General features: G+C 37.7%; 1 protein-coding gene across 1 annotated transcript in view; it reads right to left on the bottom strand.

Moving 5' to 3' along the window:
- Positions 1–303: 303 nt before the first annotated feature.
- Positions 304–22,112, bottom strand: part of LOC104519462 (alpha-1,3-mannosyl-glycoprotein 4-beta-N-acetylglucosaminyltransferase B) — a 32,122-nt gene continuing 10,313 nt past the window's right edge. Inside the window, exons 5-15 of the mRNA XM_010177190.1 lie at positions 20,033–20,079; positions 17,566–17,679; positions 16,178–16,253; positions 10,921–11,032; positions 9,866–9,996; positions 5,968–6,075; positions 4,605–4,798; positions 2,462–2,540; positions 2,264–2,342; positions 902–1,014; positions 304–330 (exon numbers count right to left, since the gene is read on the bottom strand). Coding sequence (XP_010175492.1) covers positions 304–330; positions 902–1,014; positions 2,264–2,342; positions 2,462–2,540; positions 4,605–4,798; positions 5,968–6,075; positions 9,866–9,996; positions 10,921–11,032; positions 16,178–16,253; positions 17,566–17,679; positions 20,033–20,079 — 1,080 coding nt within the window. The remainder of the gene's footprint in view (positions 331–901; positions 1,015–2,263; positions 2,343–2,461; positions 2,541–4,604; positions 4,799–5,967; positions 6,076–9,865; positions 9,997–10,920; positions 11,033–16,177; positions 16,254–17,565; positions 17,680–20,032; positions 20,080–22,112) is intronic.

The following is a 22,112-nucleotide window of genomic DNA, read 5'->3' as shown; positions in this document are numbered from 1 at the left end:
TCCCTTATCAGTTGTTTATAATTATATATATTGAATGTTGCCAAGCTAAAGTGAGATTTTTATATGACACCTTACTCAAGAATATTTTATAGAAATTACTAACATAATCACGTGCTTTATAGCTTTTAATGTTCTTTATATAAAGATTTAATAGTTATCTCAACTCTTTCCTAATACACAGTATTAAGAATTAAATGGGTTTGGATTTGTTCTTTTTACCCAGCCAGTTTTTTGTTGCTGTTAGCCTCGTTTTCAAACAATCTGCAACAAGTGACATGTCCAAAAAGGGTTTGTTTTTTTTTTTCAGTTTCCAGATGTCTTGATAAGCACCTGAAAAAAACCAAAATATATTACTGTCTAAAATCTGCAGAAACAGAAACATTGCCTAAGACATTAGCCTTTCCCTCCTTCCAACGATGGCTATAGTTTAAGGCTGCAGTAATTCTCTTCAGTGGCTTCTGCTGAGTATTTTCTACTTACGGGTTCACACACATTCAGACTCTTGGGAGAAACTTGAAGAATAAAAAGAAAATCACATGTTCATCTGAAAATGTTTGTATATTACAATTAATATCCAAGATGGTGACTGAAAAAAAGCAAGAAAAATCTCCCTGTCTTCTCTGGTTGGTTTGTTTATCATGACCCAAATTCTAGTGGCTGTTCTTACAGCACTGCCAGACTGGGGAATCATCCCACTGCAGCATTTCCAGGACTTTTTCTGTGAAGTAAATTTAACTTCTCCCCTGAATAATTAATACAATTCTCCACCTGTGTGAGTTTTTCGACACAAAATCACATTCAAAATTAAATAAAAATTAGTGATTATCAATACTATATGGTAGGAAGAATTGAAACTCATTGAATAAAGCTTTAATTAAAATGCTTTTATTAACATGCTTACCTCACTAAGGATTGCCCATACAGGAGAATCAGAATTGACTGATAAACGAATAGCCTGTATTTTTCCTATCGACTTATCGATACTGCCTTCTGCAATTCCGTTTTCAAAAGCCCCTAAATAAAAAAATAAAACAAGACCCATACAAACATATATTAGAATGAAATATGCTTCCAAGTGAACTTATACAAAAGCTCTAAATTACAAATTATAAATTAAGTCCAGGGATACAAGATTAGGGAAAAAAAAAATCTTTTGGAAAAGGTCAAGCAACAACAACTGAAAGACAAAAAAGAAGAAGAATTCATTCCTTCAGTTACAGCAATTGAAGAAGAGCTGGAGAAGAATAGAAGAAAATAAAGAACCTATAAATGTTAAAAAATACATTTAAATAATAGTGACCATATACATATGGCACATATGGTCATGTTAAATAATCTGAAAGAGCTTTTCTGAGAATTATGATTATATTTAAAACATATATTAGGAATCATGGACCAATTCTGATACCTTTCTTCACTAGTACAATGCTTTTTAACTAACCTCGTTAAAACTGGCATAAAATCACTGCAGATGAATGAAAAACACTCATCCCATGTAGGATATTAATTTCCTGTCAACTTGCATGTGCAACTGCGAGGTGACAGCATTTTGGTTTGGATCTCTAATTAGAGCAAAACAGCCATGAGGAGGTGGGAGAGAAGTGCAAATCAAAGCAAACGAAGCGTTGGTGAGGTGAAAGTGGTTCGTTGGGAGAAAAGAGCAAACATGGGGTAGAAGAGACAGAAGAAAGTGCCAAGCAAAGCAGATCTCCCAATAGTCTGGTTTTATTCACACAGCGGTGTTTTAATTTAAGTAACAGCAGAAACCAGGCCTTGGCAAGCATGTGAAGAATCTCCCATCCATTTAAGAGAGGTCCTGAGGAAGGACGAAGGGGAAGCAGGGGTGGGGGCAAAAAGGGGGAAGGTGCACTGCATTACGCTTCATCTTCATTTCAGGCTGGAGCACATGTTAATGCTGTCATAATCATCAGAAATCCTTGTCTCCAGCTAAGGCTGCAAAATCCAAACCACAATCAATTATCCTATTAAGACCTTGCAGAGGCTGCAATTAATTTTCCTTCTGATTAGATGCCTTGGCTTTTGCCACTGCTGCTAGGGTGCTTCATTATTTAAAATAAAACAGGATAGTCGTTGGTCAAACACCATATACTGTAACACACAGTAGCACACAGTGTTTCTTTTCCTTAATAGTTCACCTTGGACTGTTGTATCTATTACAGAGTTAATGAAATTCTCAAACGCAGAAAGATTTTAGACATCAAGAACAAAATTTCTGGTTTTAAAGTGTCAATAAACAATTTACCTATTTTCAAATATCCATCTTCAGTTGCTAGGTAGTTAAATTTACTTCCATTGTCAATTAGTTCTTTTCTTAGCATTTCCTGTAAAAAATAAAACAATAAAATCTCCATAAATATTTTCTAAAGCGTTACATTTTATGTTAAACATCATTCTTAAAGTTAAAATAGCACTGTGTATTAGTTGGAAATGAGAGACTTACATCAGCTGTCAACACTTCCACAGTAGTGTTAAAGAGTTTATCACCAGGGTGCTCCACATTTCCACTTCTGAAGAAGTACCTGATGATAAAGGTATTTTATACCTTAGAAAAGTTCTAGAGAAGTAATTCTTTCTAGTTTTGAAGGGGTGTCTCAAATAGTTTTTCTTTAATTAGTTGTGGGCTATAGAGAACAGAAGTAGGTATTGAAACTTTCCAATGTGTGACCAAACCATGCTAGAGGCTTTTTATTCTAAAGAGAACAGCATTCCAACCATCTTTCTCTGAACCACAAATGCAAGTGTTCCCCTTTTTCAGTGCTATAATTCCAAATAAATTAACTTTCTAAATTTAAACAGAAGATCTCTCCTCTGATCTGTTCCTAAGGCTGAGGTGAGATGGGCTTCTGGAATGCAATGCCAGCAAAAAATCCCTGTTTCTACTACACCATACACTACGTGCCAAGAGAATCGTCCCTTTTATCAATACTGATCAATTCAGGTGCTTCTAAAGAATCTCCTTTATAGCCAATGAGCAACACACTGTCAAAGCAAGAATCCAAGCAAAAACATCTATGAGATTAAAAAAAATAAAAATTAAAAAATCCCTGTTTGGTTTTAAATTTCTGGCAGTAAAGTTCTTAGGATTTTAGATCCAAAAGGAGCTAAGGAAATTTAAAGCATCAGCCTCCCTCCTCTGGTATCAAGACCTGCAAAGACCACTAAATATTATAGGATTAACTATACATTGTCACCAGTTAGCAATATGCCGAGGCTGGGACCAGCCATACCATATGTAAGCTTCATCCAGTACAGCCTCCCAGTAACAGAAAAATACAAAAATACAGGCTACCCAAGTTGCCCAGAGCATAAACCAGTTAGTTAACAGAGTTGATCACAGAACACCAGTGTTTATCCCAACAACTATCATTTAGTGCAGCTCACTAGATGGAGATAAAGACTTGCTTGCTTAGATTTTTTTTTTTTAAATAAATGAGAAATCAACAATCTATGCAGAAATGGAAGTCTCTTAGTTTTGTGACCAGTTCTGGGAGGAAGTGTAACAACAGTGTAGGAGTTTTCTCTCTGAATATCATTACAGAGATATGGTAATGATGGTAATTTGTGTCAAAGACATGCTCCTGGAACCATGTTTCTTGCTAGGTTAGTTTCAACTCAGATCTGTTCTCCAGTCTGAGACAGAAGAAACTTTGCTGAAGCAGGCAGGACTGCTTCTTTTGGTGCCAGCCTCAATGGGTATTGTTCATAGAGTAAGTCCTTCTGAAAAACACTTCTCTACCTTAAGCTACAGAGGTCTTTTGCTTTCAAAGATGCCCAAATTGAATGATGTGAAAACAGGTAAGACAGTTTCATCTTTTAGAATGAGAAAACCATTCAAGGTGGGACTTGGCTGTGGATCCAAATACGTGAAGTTAGAAGTCTGTCTGTGACCCAAGGTGTTCAAGCTCTCATTACAGGCAATGGAGATACACTCAATACAGTCAATGAAACTTAGCAACTGGCCCAGGTGACCAAATAGAGAATTAAATTACTAGCTATCTAGCTTCCACTGACTGTATCAAGTAGATCTCTATCTGTCATGTATAGTAAGACCTTACACACCTACCTTACATAGCGTCTCTACTATAAACACCTACATTCAAGTCTCTGAATCTTCAACTGAATCCCACCTTTATTAATTATCTCTTCATTATTTCCCCACAAGAGTGATATTTTCTCTTCTCTCTCACCTACACCAATAAGTTTCTGGTCTGGGACATGGCCTTTACCTTGACATCATGCAAACAGGCTTTCTGTTGACAACTATAGAAATAAAGCTTTTATGGACTCCATTGATGAAATTCATGAGTTAAAAACAAATTCCTTTGAGAATTATCATAAGAGAATGTGAAATATTTAACTGAAGAAATAAAAGGAAAAAAAATTAAGAAGCTCTCTAATCACAAAGGAAGAAATCTGTTTCAGGAGGGGAATTCAAGAAGGGGAGCGGATAAATCATGGATTTTTTATCGGTAATGAGGCTATAGTTCACGTGAACAGTTGAGCACTGGTGATTTTGAACAGATTGAATCATTTCCAAACTGGATATATGTAGGCTTTCATATACCATATCATGTAATACTTACTTTTCAACTTGTAGTGGATTTAAAAAGGTGAAGCTGATGTAGTCGCCTGCCACTGGAGCTGAAGCCCAAAAAAAGTCTTTTCCTATATAAACTTTTTCCAAGGTATATTGCTGGTATGTTGTTAGGCTTGTATCCACTTTTGCAGGTGGATTATTATGTGCTTTATATAGCACATTTTTGCCAAAATCTTTATCCTGTTGGATATAAAGAAATGTAATTTCATCCACACAATATAAAAAAGATGCTCCAGTATCTTGAATTACTACAGGAAGCTATTCCAGAAAATAATTACCTCAGTGTCAAAAAATATACAGCCTATTTCTAAGAGAAACAGAGTATTAATTTCAGTCTAATCACTGAGACTCAATGTTATAGTTTGTAGGCAGAGCTGTACTGATTATTTCTCAGTTGCTTAGATTTAAAAATACAATAGGCTATTTCATAGTTGTCTACTATGGATGGCCTTCTGCCAGAACAACAGATACTGGTCTCTGCTAAGGGGCTACATGAACTTCTAGTCTGACCCAATACAGCAGTTTGAATGATCTCACGACAAGTCTAAATGGCATCCCTGAAGCCCAGTGCTTCATTGCTCATGTCCTTGTCAGATACATGGTAGATCCACTGTTTGCCCTCCAAACTCTCACTAAAAATCTATGGCCATCACGGTAGCCACACCCTTGTCATAGAATCAAAGGCTTGAGTTGGAAAGGACCTTAAAGATCATCCAGTTCCAACCCCCCTGCCATCAGCAGGGACACCTTCCACTAGACCAGGTTGCTCAAAGCCTCATCCAGCCTGGCCTTAAACACTTCCAGGGAGGGGGCAGCCACAGCTTCTCTGGGCAACCTGTTCCAGTGTCTGACCACCCTCTGGGTGAAACATTTCCCCCTGATATCTAACCTAAGTCTCCCCTCTCTTAGTTGAAAACCATTTCCCCCTAACCTAACACAATCTGCCCATGTAATAAGTCACTACCAGTATACCTTCTTCTTAACAGTCCCTTGTATTGGGATTGTGGAGTATTCAGCCAAAACAAACCATCACAGCCATTTGTGTTTGTACAGTGCAGAGCACATGAAACCTTTTTGTGCTGTGAAGAGCGTTCCTACATGACAGAAAATGCTCCTATGACTGGTACAAGCGTTCATATTAGAGATTCCGAGATGTTTGTACAGAAGCAGTGTGCCCCACCTGCAGTTCAGATGCCAGGTCAATATTCTCCCCCAAATCTGTAAGCCAGCGTTCTTGGATATGAAAATGCCACCTAATGCCAAAGATGCAATGCTTGAAACTGACTGGAGAAACAAGTGAGAACACAAGCATATAATTGAGAAGTCTGGCATTAATTTCTTATCCTTACTTTCAAATTCTGTATCTTCCCAGCCAATGATGAATAAATTCCCACGTGCTGAAAGAGAGATGGTTTAGCACGGATACGTAGCCTCGCCTTTTCCTTTTCACAGTGTATCTAGAAAGAAAGTAAAAGGGAGTGAAGTTTAATTTTTAAAAAGGAGAGACAAACTTAAGTTCCATAAGGCAATTTCATAACGTAGTTTGAGGATATAGGTTTTTTAGCCATATTTAAATGAGTAATCCTTAGATTAACAATCACTTTATTTCAAATACAAAGTTTCTAGACCAAAATTCGTAATTCCACTTGTGGTGCTATGTGAATTTGAAGACTCAACCACCACTAATCAGAGATTTCTGTACTGTATACCATCAATCATACTTCAGAGGGACAAAAATTGAGCTAAAATCTGAAACTGATTTTTTTAACTGTTTCTGGCAAATTTCATTTCAACTCTTGGCCTTGCCATATCATTCTAATTAAACTATTTTGACCAAAACTGATCTTCTTGAGATAGATTGTGGTTACCTTTCAATCTTTATCATTTTGGCTCTTTCTGCTATGTTTGAGAGGCTTACGCTATATTATAAATTACATATTTTTTATCTTATAATTACATAAAGCCCTTAGATGCTGTATTTCAACCCTGATTTTCCAGTTTAGTACATTGGGACCTGACATATACTAGGAATTAAATAACTGTAATTGGTTTTCTGAGTTTTTTGATTTGTGAATGATAGCAAATTACTTCTTTAAATGTAATTTTTGCCCTATAGCTATAGAGCATCATGGTTTGATACAATGAAGCAAACAGGCTACAATCCTTAATGAGACATAATGAAGGATAACAGCACAGAACAGCGCAAGGAGCTAAATGAGACTCCCTGGGTTCTACTCTTGGTTCTGCCACAAAATTATTGTAGGAGTTTGGAAGATCATTTAACCTCTCTGTATCCCAGGTCTCACATCTTTAGATTGGAGAGGATAATGTGTTTACCTCTTCAATCAAGTGCTTTCAGTTCTATGAAAGAAAAATGTTACATAAACTCTATCAATGCCTTCTAAAGTTAGAAGTGATAAAGTCTTCATTCAGCTGGCTCAAACCAAAACTCATGGGAGATTTATGGTTTCCACAGAAGTACTAATTAAAAGTTCAAAACCACCTGGAAGGCTATAAAAAGAACTAAGTATTTTTATGTTTGTCCACAGCAGATGTTCAGCAAAACAATGTAAAAACACAATACATCCAAACTGATTTATTGGCAGCTGTTTCTTTGAAAAGCACACTATACTTTTGCTAGGAAAAAATCATTATAAGAAAATAAATTAGTGATCTTTCTACTGACAGGGTTTGCAGTTTATCCCCTATAATAATGTCTCCTTTTATTCTATGAGAGCACTACCAAAAGAGCTACTTATGGTAGCAGCTGAGAATAATCAGTAGCACAGGACTGGTGTGGTCATTTGTGCAGAAACTGAGATAAGGCTCCTCACTGAGTCAGAGCTCCCATCTTTGCAGCCTGCTAGTCCCCACTACACTTGACAGACACATGCCACTGCATATGATGACAGAACCATGGAATGGGTTGGGTTTGAAGAGATCTTTAAACATCATTTATTTCCAACCCCTCTGCCATGGGAAGAGACATCTCTCACTACATCAGGTTGCTCAAAGCCCCATCCAACCTGACTTTCACCACTTCCAGTGATGGGTCATCCACAGCTTCTCTGGGTAACTTGTTCCAGTGTCTCACCACCCTCATTGTAAAAAAGGTCTTCCTTATGTCCAATCTAAATTCTGTCCTCTTTAATTTAAGGCTGTTGCCCCTTCTCCTGTCATGACAGGCCCTGGTAAAAAGTTTTTCTGTCTTTCTTATAAGCCCCCTTTAAGTATTGAAAGGCTGCAATAAGGTCTCCCCAGACCCTTCTCTTTCTCCAGGCTGAACAACCCCAACTCTCTCAGCCTTTCTTCATAGGAGAGGTGTTTCATCCCTCTGATCATTTTTGTGGCACTTCTCTGGACCTGCTCCAACAGGATAATGTCTTTTTTGTACTGGGGACCCCAGAACTAGATGATGGTTCACAGGAGCTAAACATGATGAAGTTTCCGAACCACACAGAGATCTGATCATCATAAACAGTATTTTCCAACTCAGTGTGCAGACGTAGCTGAGTCTTGGTGTGTTAATACTCAGCCTGGGCCAGAAACATGTGGCAAACACTCATCACCACAGGATGGCACATAAAAGCCGTGAACAGGTGCCCTGTTGACCCTCCCATGAGGCATAGTGCGTGATCACTTAGTGACACTCTTACTTACTTAGAAAGGGGAAAGAGTTTTGTGAGGATTTCTGTCAGCTTGCCTTCTCTGGTGCCTCTACGGAAGCCCACTGCTTTAATCCATCAAGTAGAGGAGGGGGAGCAGCTGGGATCTCTGTCCTTTCAGCCTCCATGTTCTGCATTCTCATCACCAGTCCCAGTACGTCACGCCACTGGTCATTCCCACCCAAGGGCAGCGTGAGACTGACTTGTCTCAATAGATTTTTGCTACCCACAGCAATTGAAATTGCAATTGCGGAAGTGAAACTCACTAGAAACTTGCTGATACCACTCTGCTTTGGCTTGGCCAGAGCAGACTCACATGAGCTTCCAGGAACACAGCTTTGTTTTAGGTAGGAATCAGGCCTTAGAAGCTAGAATAGTCATTTAAAAAATAAAAGTAAAATGTTTCACCTGTTGGAAGGAAGTTGGCACATACTAGACAGATTTGGAACTGGTAATGTTAACGTAATAGTATCTTTTTTTTATTCTGCTGTCACAGGCAGGCAAGAACCTAAATTAGAGGTACTCAAGGCTCACTAACTCCTGTGAGCTGGCCTAACCCATGAAGTAGGATTTCAAAGCTTACTCCTATCTGTGTGAAGTGGGAATTGAGACTCCTCGGTGGCATTATTAAGTGGAAAACTAGGGACCTTCTGCTATCCCCAGGAGTCACCTCTGCTACACAGGAGAAGTTGAAGCTTGTTTGTTCTTCTCCCCTCAATCTCCTGCTCTGCACAACTCGTCTGTCTCCTTTCTTTATCAACACAAAAGCAACACGTGTGAACACCTGAAGTGGGGACTGGCTACACTAATCAAAAAACACCCTTGAACCTTAAAAACCAAGAAGGAGCAGAAACTCTGGTCAGTCCTCTGTGGCACAGTCTTTTATAGGAGAAGTGTGAGCAGTGACCAGCAGCAATGACTGGTGGGAGAAAGAATGCAAAAGGACGTAAAGAAGTGCTTAACGTATCACTGGGCTCATCTGCAGTGCTGGGAATGGCACCTTTTGCAATTCAACACAACTGTTTCTTTCATTTTCAGTGAAAAGTAGCATTTAGTTTGTTTGATCCACATGTTTCCTTTTTTTTTGGTTCGTTACTCAATTTTTTTCCCAAGCAGTAAAAAATTTAAAGCAAAACGCTTAAGTTCTGCTTCCTGAAAGAAAGGAATTGCAAAATTCAGAACAACTGTGATTGTAAAATTTTATGCTTTACTGACTTTCATATTAGAAAGTCAGCAGAAAGTTATGAGAAGTGATAGTCCACATAGGATTACATATTCAAAATTCTCTTCGGTGCTGCAGGGTTGCCTACGTGACCAGCTGCTGGCAGATGTGAGCTTGAGCTGACAGAGGCAAAACAGCTCTGGTGTGGAAATCTGAATTTCTGTGAGTCAGGCCTCTCCATATGCCCTGATGGGCTCACACGCTGTGCCACTCCATGCAGATCTGCAGCAGATCTTTCCCCACAAATTCCAAAGTAAGTCAGGTTTGAGAGATTTCTGTTCTGCTTTTTGAAAAGAAATTATTTTGTCACTGAGACTGACTGAATGCTACTTATATTCATAAATTCATCGACATACTTACTGCATCCTTTTCTGGATTGCACACTTTAACCCAGAGCAGGTGGTCTATAAGCCAGTCTATGGGCTTATCTTTATGGAACATAAGAAAAAATTCCACTATGAGTGGCAGGTCTTCTGATTTAAACAATTTTCCTGAAAGCAAGACAAGAAGTTGCACAATTAGATATTTTTACTGCTGTGCAAAATCACCAGCTTCATGTTTATTCCAACCTTAAACACATGGATGTAATTCTGATATTTAGTGGAAATTTCACATCGACTCCAGCTTTGGAGATTTACTTGTCCTCCAGTTTGTTGGGATTTTGAAAATGTCCATTCCATGCCTGGAGATATTCTCACACAGTCAACCAGCTGACTAATAAAGCATGCAGTTATATCCTAGTTCCAAATACAAATCTGCCAGTCACCTGTATCAATCTGTCAGATGAAACAAAGTCTGAATAAGTCCTCAAAATGCTACACATGCAGTTTCACTAGCAATGCTATACTGAGTATCTTAAGACCTAGATATGAAAAATATTGCTTTAAAAATACCATCACTGTTCATTTGGTTCTCTTGCCATTTGTATTAGCAGATTTTGTTAGATTTGTTTGACCTAACACTTTTAAGGTGTTGTCACAAGTAAACTGTATTAGAACCGAAGAAAAAAAATATAAAAAGAAACTTACTACTAAAAATAACTTTAAAACCTTCCCTTTGATATGGGATGGATGTTCTGGTCCACAAAGGAAAGGAAGCAGATTTTTTATAGATTGGTCAAATTCCATTCTTGAAAAGAAGACTACATGCTACAGGGCCACAGAGCGCCCTGAGGTGGAACAGTTTGCTCCTTATGGGAACCCAGCTATTAGATCCTATGCTGAGGAGACTCTGCATTAAAAAGACAGTTTTAAAGAGCACAGAAAACAAAAGACTTTCAATGGGAACTTACCTGAAAAAACAAGGAAGTTTTGATATGTGACTCCTTCTATGCTTTGAAATGTAATTCTGAGTGAGACCTACTTGATCTACACAGCTCCAAATCCAATTGACCCCGCTGAGGTCTTAATACTTACCAATAAATCCGAGCTGGGAAAACTCAAGAATCATCCACTCTTGGGACTGTTTAGCAGCAAAGTTTTTTATACTTTCAATATAATCAGATTTGGCTATAATATCATCTTCCAGCTGGGGAAAAAAGAAAAGCAACAAAAAAAGAGAAGGCAAGTGGTGGGCTTACTGCTTGTGGAGGTGGTGGTGATGCTGTCACATCTAAGTGATAATTGAATTGTGTTTGACTGCTGTACAACGTGTACTGAAGCTGTGCCAAATACAGTGGATTGCTATTTAGCTTCTACATACATCTCTGTTTCAGTGTCAGTCATTAAATATTGCTTTACAGGAGTGACTATAACACCATGAGTGCTTCTCACTTTTTTGAGAAAGGCAGACTCCCTGCCTTGAAGAGCTCTCACTTAAAAGAAAGCATCAAGCTAAAAGGCAGAGGTTAAGGAAGAAGACAGTAGACAGTTTGTACTGAAGTTGTATAAGCATTGATAAGCAGCAGGAGCAAATAGCTTGAAAAGAGACAGTGCTAAAAGCTCTGCGGAGTAGCCTGGGCAGATTTTATTGTACCTAAAAGGTGACTGAGAAGAACTGTGGATGATTACTGAGATGCTGGTAGAGAGCAATTTGTTTTGGGGAATACTAGCCATGAAAGAAGGGATGTGCTGTGAAACACACTGAAGGACAGGAATACAGAGAGCTTTTGAGGTGTTGCCAAGGCTGACACTGAATACAGCAGTAGAGCCAGCTAAAAGATACTCGGGAAACAAGACTGACATCCCCCAAGGAAATGGGAAAGACCTTGGCTGCATATTTTTGCATGGCTTTCAGAAAAGAACAGGGGATCGGAAAAGCCAGAAGCTGTTCCACTTACTAAAGTTGAGGATAATGGGTCCAAACAAGGAGTTTAGAGGTAATGATAGAAAGGAAATAAACGAATTCCAGAAATTATTAAGGAGCAAGTAATCCAGGGTTTGAATTTGGTATGGGTGTGAAAAGCACAGGAAGAGGAGGCTAAGCCTTCAGGAAAATGTTCTTGGGGTGCAGTGTAATCATACAGTTAATCTGATCTAACTGCTGCACTTCATTGGCCCTGGTGCTTGCCTGGTAGCATTGGAATCTTGTTCAGAAAGCTAAATAGGTAGAAAATGAATGCTAAGAGGAAAAAAAATGCATAGTTTCCTGCTGGTTTTGCACCCTCAACTGACTCAGAGCAGAGTCAGCAGCAAGAGCTTGAAAGAGCAGGCCCACAAGCTTTTAGCTGAATTTGGCCATCACTACAAGTGTAAGGCTGGCGGGGGAGGAATGCGTTGTCAACAGTGAACCCAGGAGGAAGTAGAATGAAGTAGAATGAAGCTTGAAAGAGAAGATTAAGAGATCTGTTTTGACCCTGTCAGCTTTTGTTGATGGTAAGATAACAAAAAATAGATAGATAGAGACAAACTGATCAAGATGAATGCTTATTAACAGATTCTGAGATGTGGGGATTGAGTTGAGGTGACAGTTATGCAGAAGAGAACAACAAAAAAACCCCAAAACATCAACTCACAAGAAATCTTGCATAAAATCAAATGAGCTATGAGGATTGCCCATTAGCTAGATGTAAATGGAGAAGAGCAAGGAATCACAGAGTTACATAGAAACCTTAAAGAGAAATTGAGGGGCACCCACAAAAAGATGAAAGGCAGAAAGGAATATCTCAAAAACCTAGTGAGACCATCATATTGAGAAACACTAGAAGAAAGCATATAAAAGTAGTAGAGATGCAAAATAAGAGGCTGTGATGCAAAGCGGGTATGAACGTGGTTATGAACAGAAAGTAGTTTTGCATAGTGAGAAGTCTGAAAGCAGGCTTTGCTGAAGCTGACAGTTAAAAGTGAATATTGGAGAATATATTTGATATCTTATGTAGCGCAAGGCCATTAAAAGTTGTTTATTTAACCCTGTACTAAGCCTTGTAATTTGTGTTCAACTAAAGCACATCCTCTTGAAGAGCATCTGTCATTGCTTAGAAATTTCAGTATCAGTTCTTTTTCAGTAAGTTATACTATGTGTAATTAATTATCCTGAACGCTCAGTACATGGCACCCAAATTCTAATTTGGATTTTTCTGGCTTTAGCTGACAGCCACTTCTTTTTCAAATGCTCCTGTTTACCAAAGGAGATTATGCAGTAGCTGTACACAGCTGGATCAGGAAGCTGTGAACTGCCTACTCCATTTGCCCTACTGCCACGAGAAGGCCAGCAGAACATATGATCATAGCTAATTTCTCTTCACTCATCAGTACTCTGCGATGAAAAAAAGACACGCGCACAATAGCAAGGCTATGTAAACTTCCTAAATGATTGACAACAAATGGGTTTCCTTTCGTATTTCTTATGTGTGTTATCTAAGAGGAGTAAAAATTAAAAAGCAAAAAGTGGTAGCATACAATGGAAGTGCAGGCATCGGACAGGAACGTATCTTCCTTTCTAAAGTCTGTTAGTGTATTTTTATATTTTGAATCACTGTCCAACAAATTTGTGACTATTGTTAAGCTGAAAAATCTTATTCCCTCATTTTCCATAGAAAACAAACCTCCAATAGTTCATTCCATAAAGATTTTTTTTTTTTTTTATTACAAGCATGAAGAAAATTTCAGCTAAAAATGCAATTTCATGAAAGTTACTCCTTTTAAGAACTCTATAAAATAATAGGCTTGACCTAGAGTCTAGTGTGGGGAAGGGAAAAAAAAAAATCATAGAGAGACTCCTAATGACTACACTGAGCTATTGCTCAGGCCCTTAAGCCATTACAGAAACACATTAGAGAAATTATAATAATGGTGTACAGATAAGTGGAGCTGGCAATATATATATTACCAGTATATACATATATGTTATTATAAATACACAAAGCTTCCCCAGCCTCTACAAGGCAAAAACTCATGAGGGGAAAAAAAGCATAGCAGTAGTTCAGTTAACTAAGTTTGAAGTTTATAACAGATTTTAACTGGAGATACTAAAAGATTTATTTAATATTTTATTTTTTGTTCACTTGAGTGCTCATAGAAAACACTTCCCAAAAACTGCTGAGTTTCTCAAAGATACTTCCAGATTTGAAATGTTTAATCACTCCAGAATGAACTAAGTCTATAAAGACACAAAGAACAAATGCATCTCCCCACTACTAGGTTGGGATTCAAATGCCTGCTTTTATGGTTATGTTACAATCCCATTATCTTGTCTCTGACGTTATTAGAAGTGTCTCAAGGGGGTCTGGTGGATTCCAGGAAGTCTAGTGAAAGTGGAAACAGGTATTTCAAAGTTCTGTCAGGTTTTTTTATTGATTAAGAAAACTTCATAAAAAAAAGCCTGAAAGAAGCGGTAGCTGAGTCAAGAAAAAAAAAAAAAAGGAAAAGACAGGCAAAGTAGAAAATGCTTCAAGCAGAAGAGAAGGGATGACTGATGGGATTTATTATCTTTTTTCAAAGATTATGTTTGATCAGTAGGTAAGATTCACCTACAGTGTAACCCCATTAGCTTCAATGGACTTCACAAAGCTATTTGCTGAAATCCTGATTCAGCAGTATCCCAGAATCAGTGTTTACATGTTTATTCAGCAAAGACCTTGCCTGACTCCTGACATCAACTGTTCTGTAGGCATCATCTGCATGCTTATCTTCTTTCAAAATTCTGAAGTTAATATCAGACACCCAAATGATACTATTTCTGACAAAACAGTAAATAAAATCTAATCAATTTCCCTAAGATTACTGAAGTAAATCTTTGTACCAGGCTGAGGAAAGGAGTTTCTAGGTTATTTGCTTTCCGTTAGGATAAGGCTTCCAAACAGAAATAGATGATAACTATCTTTATGGCAGCATGTCTTCCTTCTTTTCAGCTGTATTCTATGGAGAATTTTCCTGGGCAGACCAGCATATGTATTAAAGAAGCAGCTGCAGGCTGGACACACAAACGAAGAAGTGGATATACTAGACAAGGGTATGAGGAAAGCATAGTTTCTTTCTAAGAAAATTCTGAATACAGACATCACTATCACCAGACCATCACAATCCAGGCTTTGCTCTGAATAACACAGTTCAGTCCTCATATGATGTCCCAGATAAGAAAAGACATATTCTCAAATTTCTTAAAAAATACAAATACATAAGCAAGTCATTTCCATGCAAACATGAATGCTTGGAGAACTTTATAATAGAAAGGAACATTAAGTGTCTGGCAGCATGCTTAACATTTCCCTTCAACATGTTTCCCATGTCCCAGTACTCTAATGCACTTGGGTAGCGTTCTTAAAAATGCATGAAAGTCATGGGAAAAGAACTCACTTTCCAGTAAACCTAAAGTGTTCAGTAGACGACTCTTGTCTTTGTCCACTTGTCTTCTGAGTGCCTATACCAAATATGTGAGTGGAGCATAGACTCTTGAGTAGCCCAGCTCAAATGCATTTGTGTTAAATGCTGCCAGGAACTGCACGAGATGCCTGCTTTTGTGGACTTCTCTTCTGCTTCTGGGAATCTTGTGATGTACTTACAGAGTCTGAGGCCCGTTCGAGCAGAAGACCCAGGAAAACTAAGAACTAAGCAAAATGCTTTCTTTAAAAATGTTGACATTCACAAGCTACGTAAAATTTTATGGATCTGTTTCATTATTGAACAGTCATGATAAATTTTGGAATCTCTGGTGCCGATTATCATCTTTATGGAGTGCAAATTAGCACAAATCTAGAATGATGGCTAAACCTAAGCCTGAATGCATGAGGATCTTCTTTAACTGCAACACTCTAAATCTTCTGGAGAATTTAGGATCTGTATCAACTTGCAGTATATCCTTGTCTCCAGTGTCCCTATACTGGTATGTTTCCCTATCCAGAGAAGTCCTACGAGGGTTTTTTGGTTCATTGTGATCTGGGCTGTAACCTGAACCTACCACCACTACTCTGTCTTGCTGCACCAAGTGAAAACACATTAAACTCTGACTTTCTTAACCTAATCAAGTAAGGGTTTCATGCTTCAGTTACCTTGTTATTCAGCCTCACAAATGACTGGAAACTACAGATGGATTTCATCAAATCCATGATGAAATGGATATATTGGGTGCAAGATGTATATAAAGGCAGAAATATGCGGATGCTTGTAAAGAGCATGGGCAAAATGCATAGAAAATGACAATAGCTTGCTGTTTCTACTGAGGCTTTTGAAACAAATCAAAATTGCCAAAGCTAATAATCAGATGTATTGTAGCTACTTAATGATAATATTAACATACCTGTAAATAAAGCATTCCCTTAGGTTGAGCATATAGCATTAAAAAGCTATAATCCAAATTCTGTTTCGTTCTCCACCTAAACATAAGCAGCAAATTCTGATAAGCTTTTTTGGGGGGTTGCAAGAGTTATTTCTATAACAAAAGCGTTTCTAGTCCTCTGCAGTTTTTTCTCTACAGTAAAATTGTAAGGTTGAGTATTCTAACTCATTGTTAAGTGAATAAAAATTCCTCTGTAATCAATATAAACATTTGTAATTTGTATTTGACCTTCTTATAAAATTTAACATTAACTAAGCAAAAAAATTGTATGTGTATCAATGCAGCCTGAAACAAAATATCTAACAAGTATATTCAATTCATGTCAAATGACTTAAAGATTCTACTCATTACATTATGAACAGTAGAGATCAACACACATCGATTATTTAAAGATCAAAAATTAAGTGCTTTTACTCATGAACAGCAGAGAAGCAAGGTGATAAACTTCATTTTAAATGTAAACACAGATTTTTCTGTATGAAGTTGTCTCTCATTTTACCAGAGGTTGAAGCTGATGTTTGATAATCAATGCTAAAAGACTAGAGAGTAATTTATCAGTATTTAATTAACATAAAAGTGTATCAAATTCAAATCTAATAATATCTGAAACTTAAGTATGTAAATATGTTTATGCTCTGAAAGAGATAAGATTTATCTATAAACTCAATATATATGCATACATACACTCACTGATTTCCTCCAGCCTAAACTCTCAATATTGCAGCTCTCTTGGTGCATTGTTGGGGTAGCTTCTGATCAATTAATTATTGTGGATCAAAAGAAAATGACTTTTGATAAAAAAAAAAAAAAATCAATTTTTTAAGTTTATAATCTCTGTCTCAGTGAATTTGGGGCACATGAGTGAATGAAATCACCAGCTAGGATATATTATTAACAGTAGTATAAAAAAGTATATGATCATCAAAAATTAGGTCATTAATTAAACCCACAGTAGTTGTTACTAGTTAGCTAGGAGGCCACAGGGGTTTCTTTTGTGTGTTCACAGAGCCTCTCCCTTATCTGTCCCATAAAACATTTTCCTATTTCTTCCTTTATGACCCGACCATCCAGACTACCACCTCCTGGCATTATCCATCTAGTTTAAAAACTGTGAGATGCCTAGAGTCAAGACCGAAAGGAGAAGCCTTGGCTCCCACTCTGAAGCTGCTGTGTAGTATAGCTTTCCTCAAGATCCCTTTGTGCAATATTTTTTTTTTTTTTAAGTACACTTGAGGTCCATTAGCTCTGAAATACAAAAATATTATCAGCTCAAACAATGCTGACTATTGCAGAATTTTCCATTTTATACTCTTTTGCAAAAGTTCTTAGGTTTCATACAGCTATCTTACCTTACTCTGTCCTCCGAATCCCCAAATGTTTTCTTCAGGTTGGAAAGATCTGGATAATAAGAAGCAGGAGGAGAAATAACCTCTAGGACTCCAGACTGGATTTCTCTGGGGAAGCTGTGGAGAGAAGCTTAGTGGGATCCCATTCCTCAAAAAGACTTTTGAGGGCAACCACGGACAGCAGCTCCCCAGAGCTAAGTCTGCTCCTCCAGAAGTGGAATTCACAACTCTAGCAAATGAACTAAGTCACATAGATTGTAAATCACAAACCAAGAAGGGGTCTTTGACAACCATCAGAACAGCCAGGACAGTAACTCATCAAAGTCTCAGAACTAACACTGAAGAGAAGCGTGTCTCAGAAATCCTGCCCCTCCTGCATCTATAGACAATTCACAACCAAAACCACTATCTAGAACTACACACAACTGCCCTCCCTTGCATGAGAGCTCCTAGCTTCCTTACACTTGCTCTAACTCTAATTCTACACTCTAGTCAAAATTATACTGTCCTGGAGTAGGGGTTTGGTATGGGGAGTCTGGGTCTAGTCTCTGCTCCAAGGATTACATTTTCCATTTAAAAAGTCATTGAAAAAAGGTGATTCACCTTTGTCAACCAAACCTGGAAGTCAAATCTCCCCCTTCCTCCAGAATATGTTAAAAAAAAAAAATCCTTTGGTTTTTAATAGGTATAGGATCACTGAAATAAGGAGTTTTCAGAACTGAGCTCCTCATTTCCTGTAATTAATGCAAAAAAGCTAACATTAAAAATTAAGCACATCACGGTACAAGCATGCTTATGAAAAAGGATCTCAGTCTTACTTGGTAACACTGACATCTACCCTGTAGTAATTAAAAAAACCAAACAAACCATAAAGAAATCATAAAAATTATCTAAGTGCTTAAGTTGCTGTATGTATTGTACCTTGGTGGTGCTCAACAGTGCTGAGGAGGACTGCCTCTTCACCTTGTCCTAGCTGCACTACTCCCAGCTGAGATAAACCCGCTGGAGGCAGGAAGCTATTGCTATTACTTAGCCAGCAGGCTCAGCCTGGGGAGCCTTCTGGGGGAAACCTGCACCCTAAATACAGTCTGGAAAACCCTTGAGAGGAGCAGGACGTGCAGAAAAGCCTCAAAAGTGAAGGCAAAGGGCAACATCTCCAGGCATCTTGTTCAATTTTTTTTGTTTTGGGTGAGTGTCCATCTCTTTTTCCAAGTAACAAGTGATAGGATGAGAGGAAATGGCCTCAAGTTGCACCAGGGGAGGTTTAGATTGGGTATCAGGAAAAAGTTCTTCACTAAAAGGGTTGTCACGTACTGGAACAGGCTGCCCAGGGAAGTGCTTGAGTCACCATCCCTGAAGATATTTAAAAGATGTGTAGATGAGGTGCATAGGGACACGGTTTAGTGGTGGACTTGGCAGTGTTGGGTTTATGGTGGACTTGATGATCCTAAGGGTCTTTTCCAACCTAAATGATTCTATAATTCTAATAAAACATTGATAAAAGCTTGAGAGCACTCTTGTAGTCATTTTAAAGAAAGAGAGAGGGGAAAGGCTGCTTCACTTCAAACACTGGCCAAAGTAGAGTTCTGTCAGAGTAACCAGTTAACAAATGAGCTTGCGCATCAAAGAAACCAGCAACACCAGTACTGCAGCACAATGCAAACTTCATCTCTTGCTTCTTTCAGTCAGCTGTGCTTCAGGGCCTTTAGCCTTATCTGTTTTATGACTGTTCACTATGCTGTACCATTTCTTAGAAAGCTGCTGACAAAATGAATCTACTAATGAGCGTAATTTTTTTCCCCAAACATTTTAATTTAGTATTTTTTTCTCTCAAGCTGTTCTAAGGTTTTCAACATGCACGTGATGCTGTAAATGTTTATGGGAAAGAATGGTAAAAATGAGAAAAACTGCAGTGGGAACCAAGCCTTCATTTGATAGCTCTTATGTTAATTTGGCACTGCAAAGATACCCATCTCATGTTACCCATCACATAATAGTATTTAACATGATAAATATAATCCCATTGCTGTCCAAAGTCCATTGCCTTAACGAAAAAGAGGTGAATGAAGAAATAAAGACATGACAGGCATCAGAATACATTGCAGGGCTGTGAAGTCAGTGGGGATCTATTATATGTCACCTCACATACCTTGAATTGCATCATTAATTTCATGGGTAAAAGACTGAGGTTCAAGTAAATATTTATCAGAGGCTTAAGCTGAAACCTTGTCTAATTAGTTAAAGCATATTTATGAAATAAGAAAAGGAAAATAAACTGATATACATCCTTCTGTTGTGAATTTCACATGTGTTATGATACACATATTAAGAGTGCACCTTTGCCTCATTTCTTAGCAGTTCCACTTCAGTACAGTAGAGTTTTACTTTATTGCTGAAATGCTCCAATTCTTTCCATAAAAGCTCAAAATGTGTTTACTAGCTGTTCAGTGTTACACTCTAGGGGACTTACCTGGTTTTAACACTTTCTGCAACACTGTTAACATATTCTGCATTCACCTAAAGAAAAGAAGCGGGGGGAGGATCATTTCAAGTCACCCATTTTTGTATTAAGCAAAATTTTGTAGGGGACATTTACATGCAAAAAAGTATTTTTTATTCTCCAATTCTTTTCATTCCAAACAAAAGGAATTACCTTATAGCAGCATTTGTACCAAAGGACAGTACGGGGTTTTCAAGCCAACTGAACTTTCAATGTAATTGAACATAGAACTGAACTATCTCCAGGTATGGTTTCTGCATTTTATTCTTTCACTGCTTCTGTAGGAGGCCAAGCCATTTTCTGCATTAAATTCTCTTCTACAGCTTTCATTTATCCCAGAAAAGCACAGTCATATAAGTGTCAGTAAAAAGGGCCATTTCAGGTTAATCCAAAAATCATGAAAGAGGCCTGAGGCTGTTGAGAAAAGTCACCTAAGCAAAATTTTCTTAAGCTAGTGATATTTAAATTTTCTACACAGAATTTCTTCCTAATATAACAAACTTAGACTGAAAATTTTGAGGATGTACTTATTCATTGCTGCTGCTTCATAAAAATAACAGTTTTAGTGTGGAAAACATATTAAATACTGCTAAGTTTTATGTATTTTGAAAGCAATACCTGTCTTAAAGTTCAGATTTATTAAAAAATACACAAATTGTTACCAGTATATATTAAATATGTAATAAGTAAAAATACGCATTGTGATAAGTAAAGCACTGTGATAAGAAAAAAACACCAACAACTTTGAAACTCACTTTCAGTCAGTAAGTTACTCTAACTTAGCCCATGAGGTAAACATTTAACTTGATCTTCTGAATCTTTCTGGGAAAAAGGAAGGTGTGGATTCATTATCAGTGAACACACCTGCCCCCTTCTCATAATTAAATGTTCTTATCACCTCTCATATCAGTGAGATCAACCTGCTCTAATTTACTGCATGGCTGAAAAATGAAAGCTGCAAGAATGTGACTTTGGGGACGGGAGAAAGAAAGGGGAGAGACTGATTCTTACGACTGCAGTTTAATCCTAAATTGACTGAACTACAACCAAAGCTACTGTTTGTTAAAGGTGCCACGTTAGAACTGTCCACAGTGGGAAACTGTCCTATTCAGTAGTTAACTCTTAAAAACTCAAAGAACTCTCTGAAGCCCTGTACTAGAAGTTTTATTTGAATGGCAGCTAGGCAAAGCTCATCCTTGCCAGGGCTCTTCACTGGGAAATAGCAAGTGTAAAATAAGTTCAGCTCCTGAAAATCATGTTGAAGAGGAACTACGGTCAGTAAAATCTGGCCTATCGACTTACTGTTGTGATCCACACAGTGACGTGGAAGTCATGACCTAGCTTAATGAAGTGAACTGTCTTCTGTTTGACAGTGTTAGAGCAGCTTTGTGATGACTGAACTCAAAAAAACAAACTTTAACTGTTATTGAATACATGTATGAAATGTTTTTTATAGAAGGACAAAGAAATATGAAGAATAAATATGAAGTCTCAATAATTGCATGGTTTTTTAACCTGCAAGTAACTATCACTAGCTAATTCCCTTCTGTAGCTTTTTTCCCAATGTGATCAAGACATTTTGGAATAAGAAAGAATTAATTTACCCTTAATATTTTACCTTGAGCACTGTTACTCTTCCAAACACGGAACCATTCAAGTCTATGAACAGTTTTCTTTTTCACAAGAAATGCCAATACACATGCAGATGGCAAAGCTCCAGCATGTCAAGGTTCTTTGCAAGATATGTGATATCAAAGCAGCAGATAAATAATCTGAACTTTTGTTAGACTGTTTACTTTTTTTGAATTCTATGGAGCTTTTCTGTGGAGGATTTACATTTCATTCTTCAAGCAGAATACTTTACTTTCAGAGATTAATAATGAGTTCATATAGTTTTATTTGAAAATCTGACTGCAACAACTATATTTGTAAACATAGTATGAGTTTTTACCCTTCAGTCACCTGAGTTACAGGGTTTTTTCCACATACGAACACTGAGGCACTAACTGCTCACTATCTCCTCCAGCCCTGAAGAAATCCCTCCCAAAGA

Source organism: Antrostomus carolinensis, unplaced genomic scaffold (assembly GCF_000700745.2).
Source record: "Antrostomus carolinensis isolate BGI_N321 unplaced genomic scaffold, ASM70074v2 scaffold2761, whole genome shotgun sequence".
Taxonomy (NCBI): Eukaryota; Metazoa; Chordata; class Aves; order Caprimulgiformes; family Caprimulgidae; genus Antrostomus; species Antrostomus carolinensis.
Note: the sequence above shows the minus strand (reverse complement) of the source record. Positions and strands in the feature narration are given on the sequence as shown.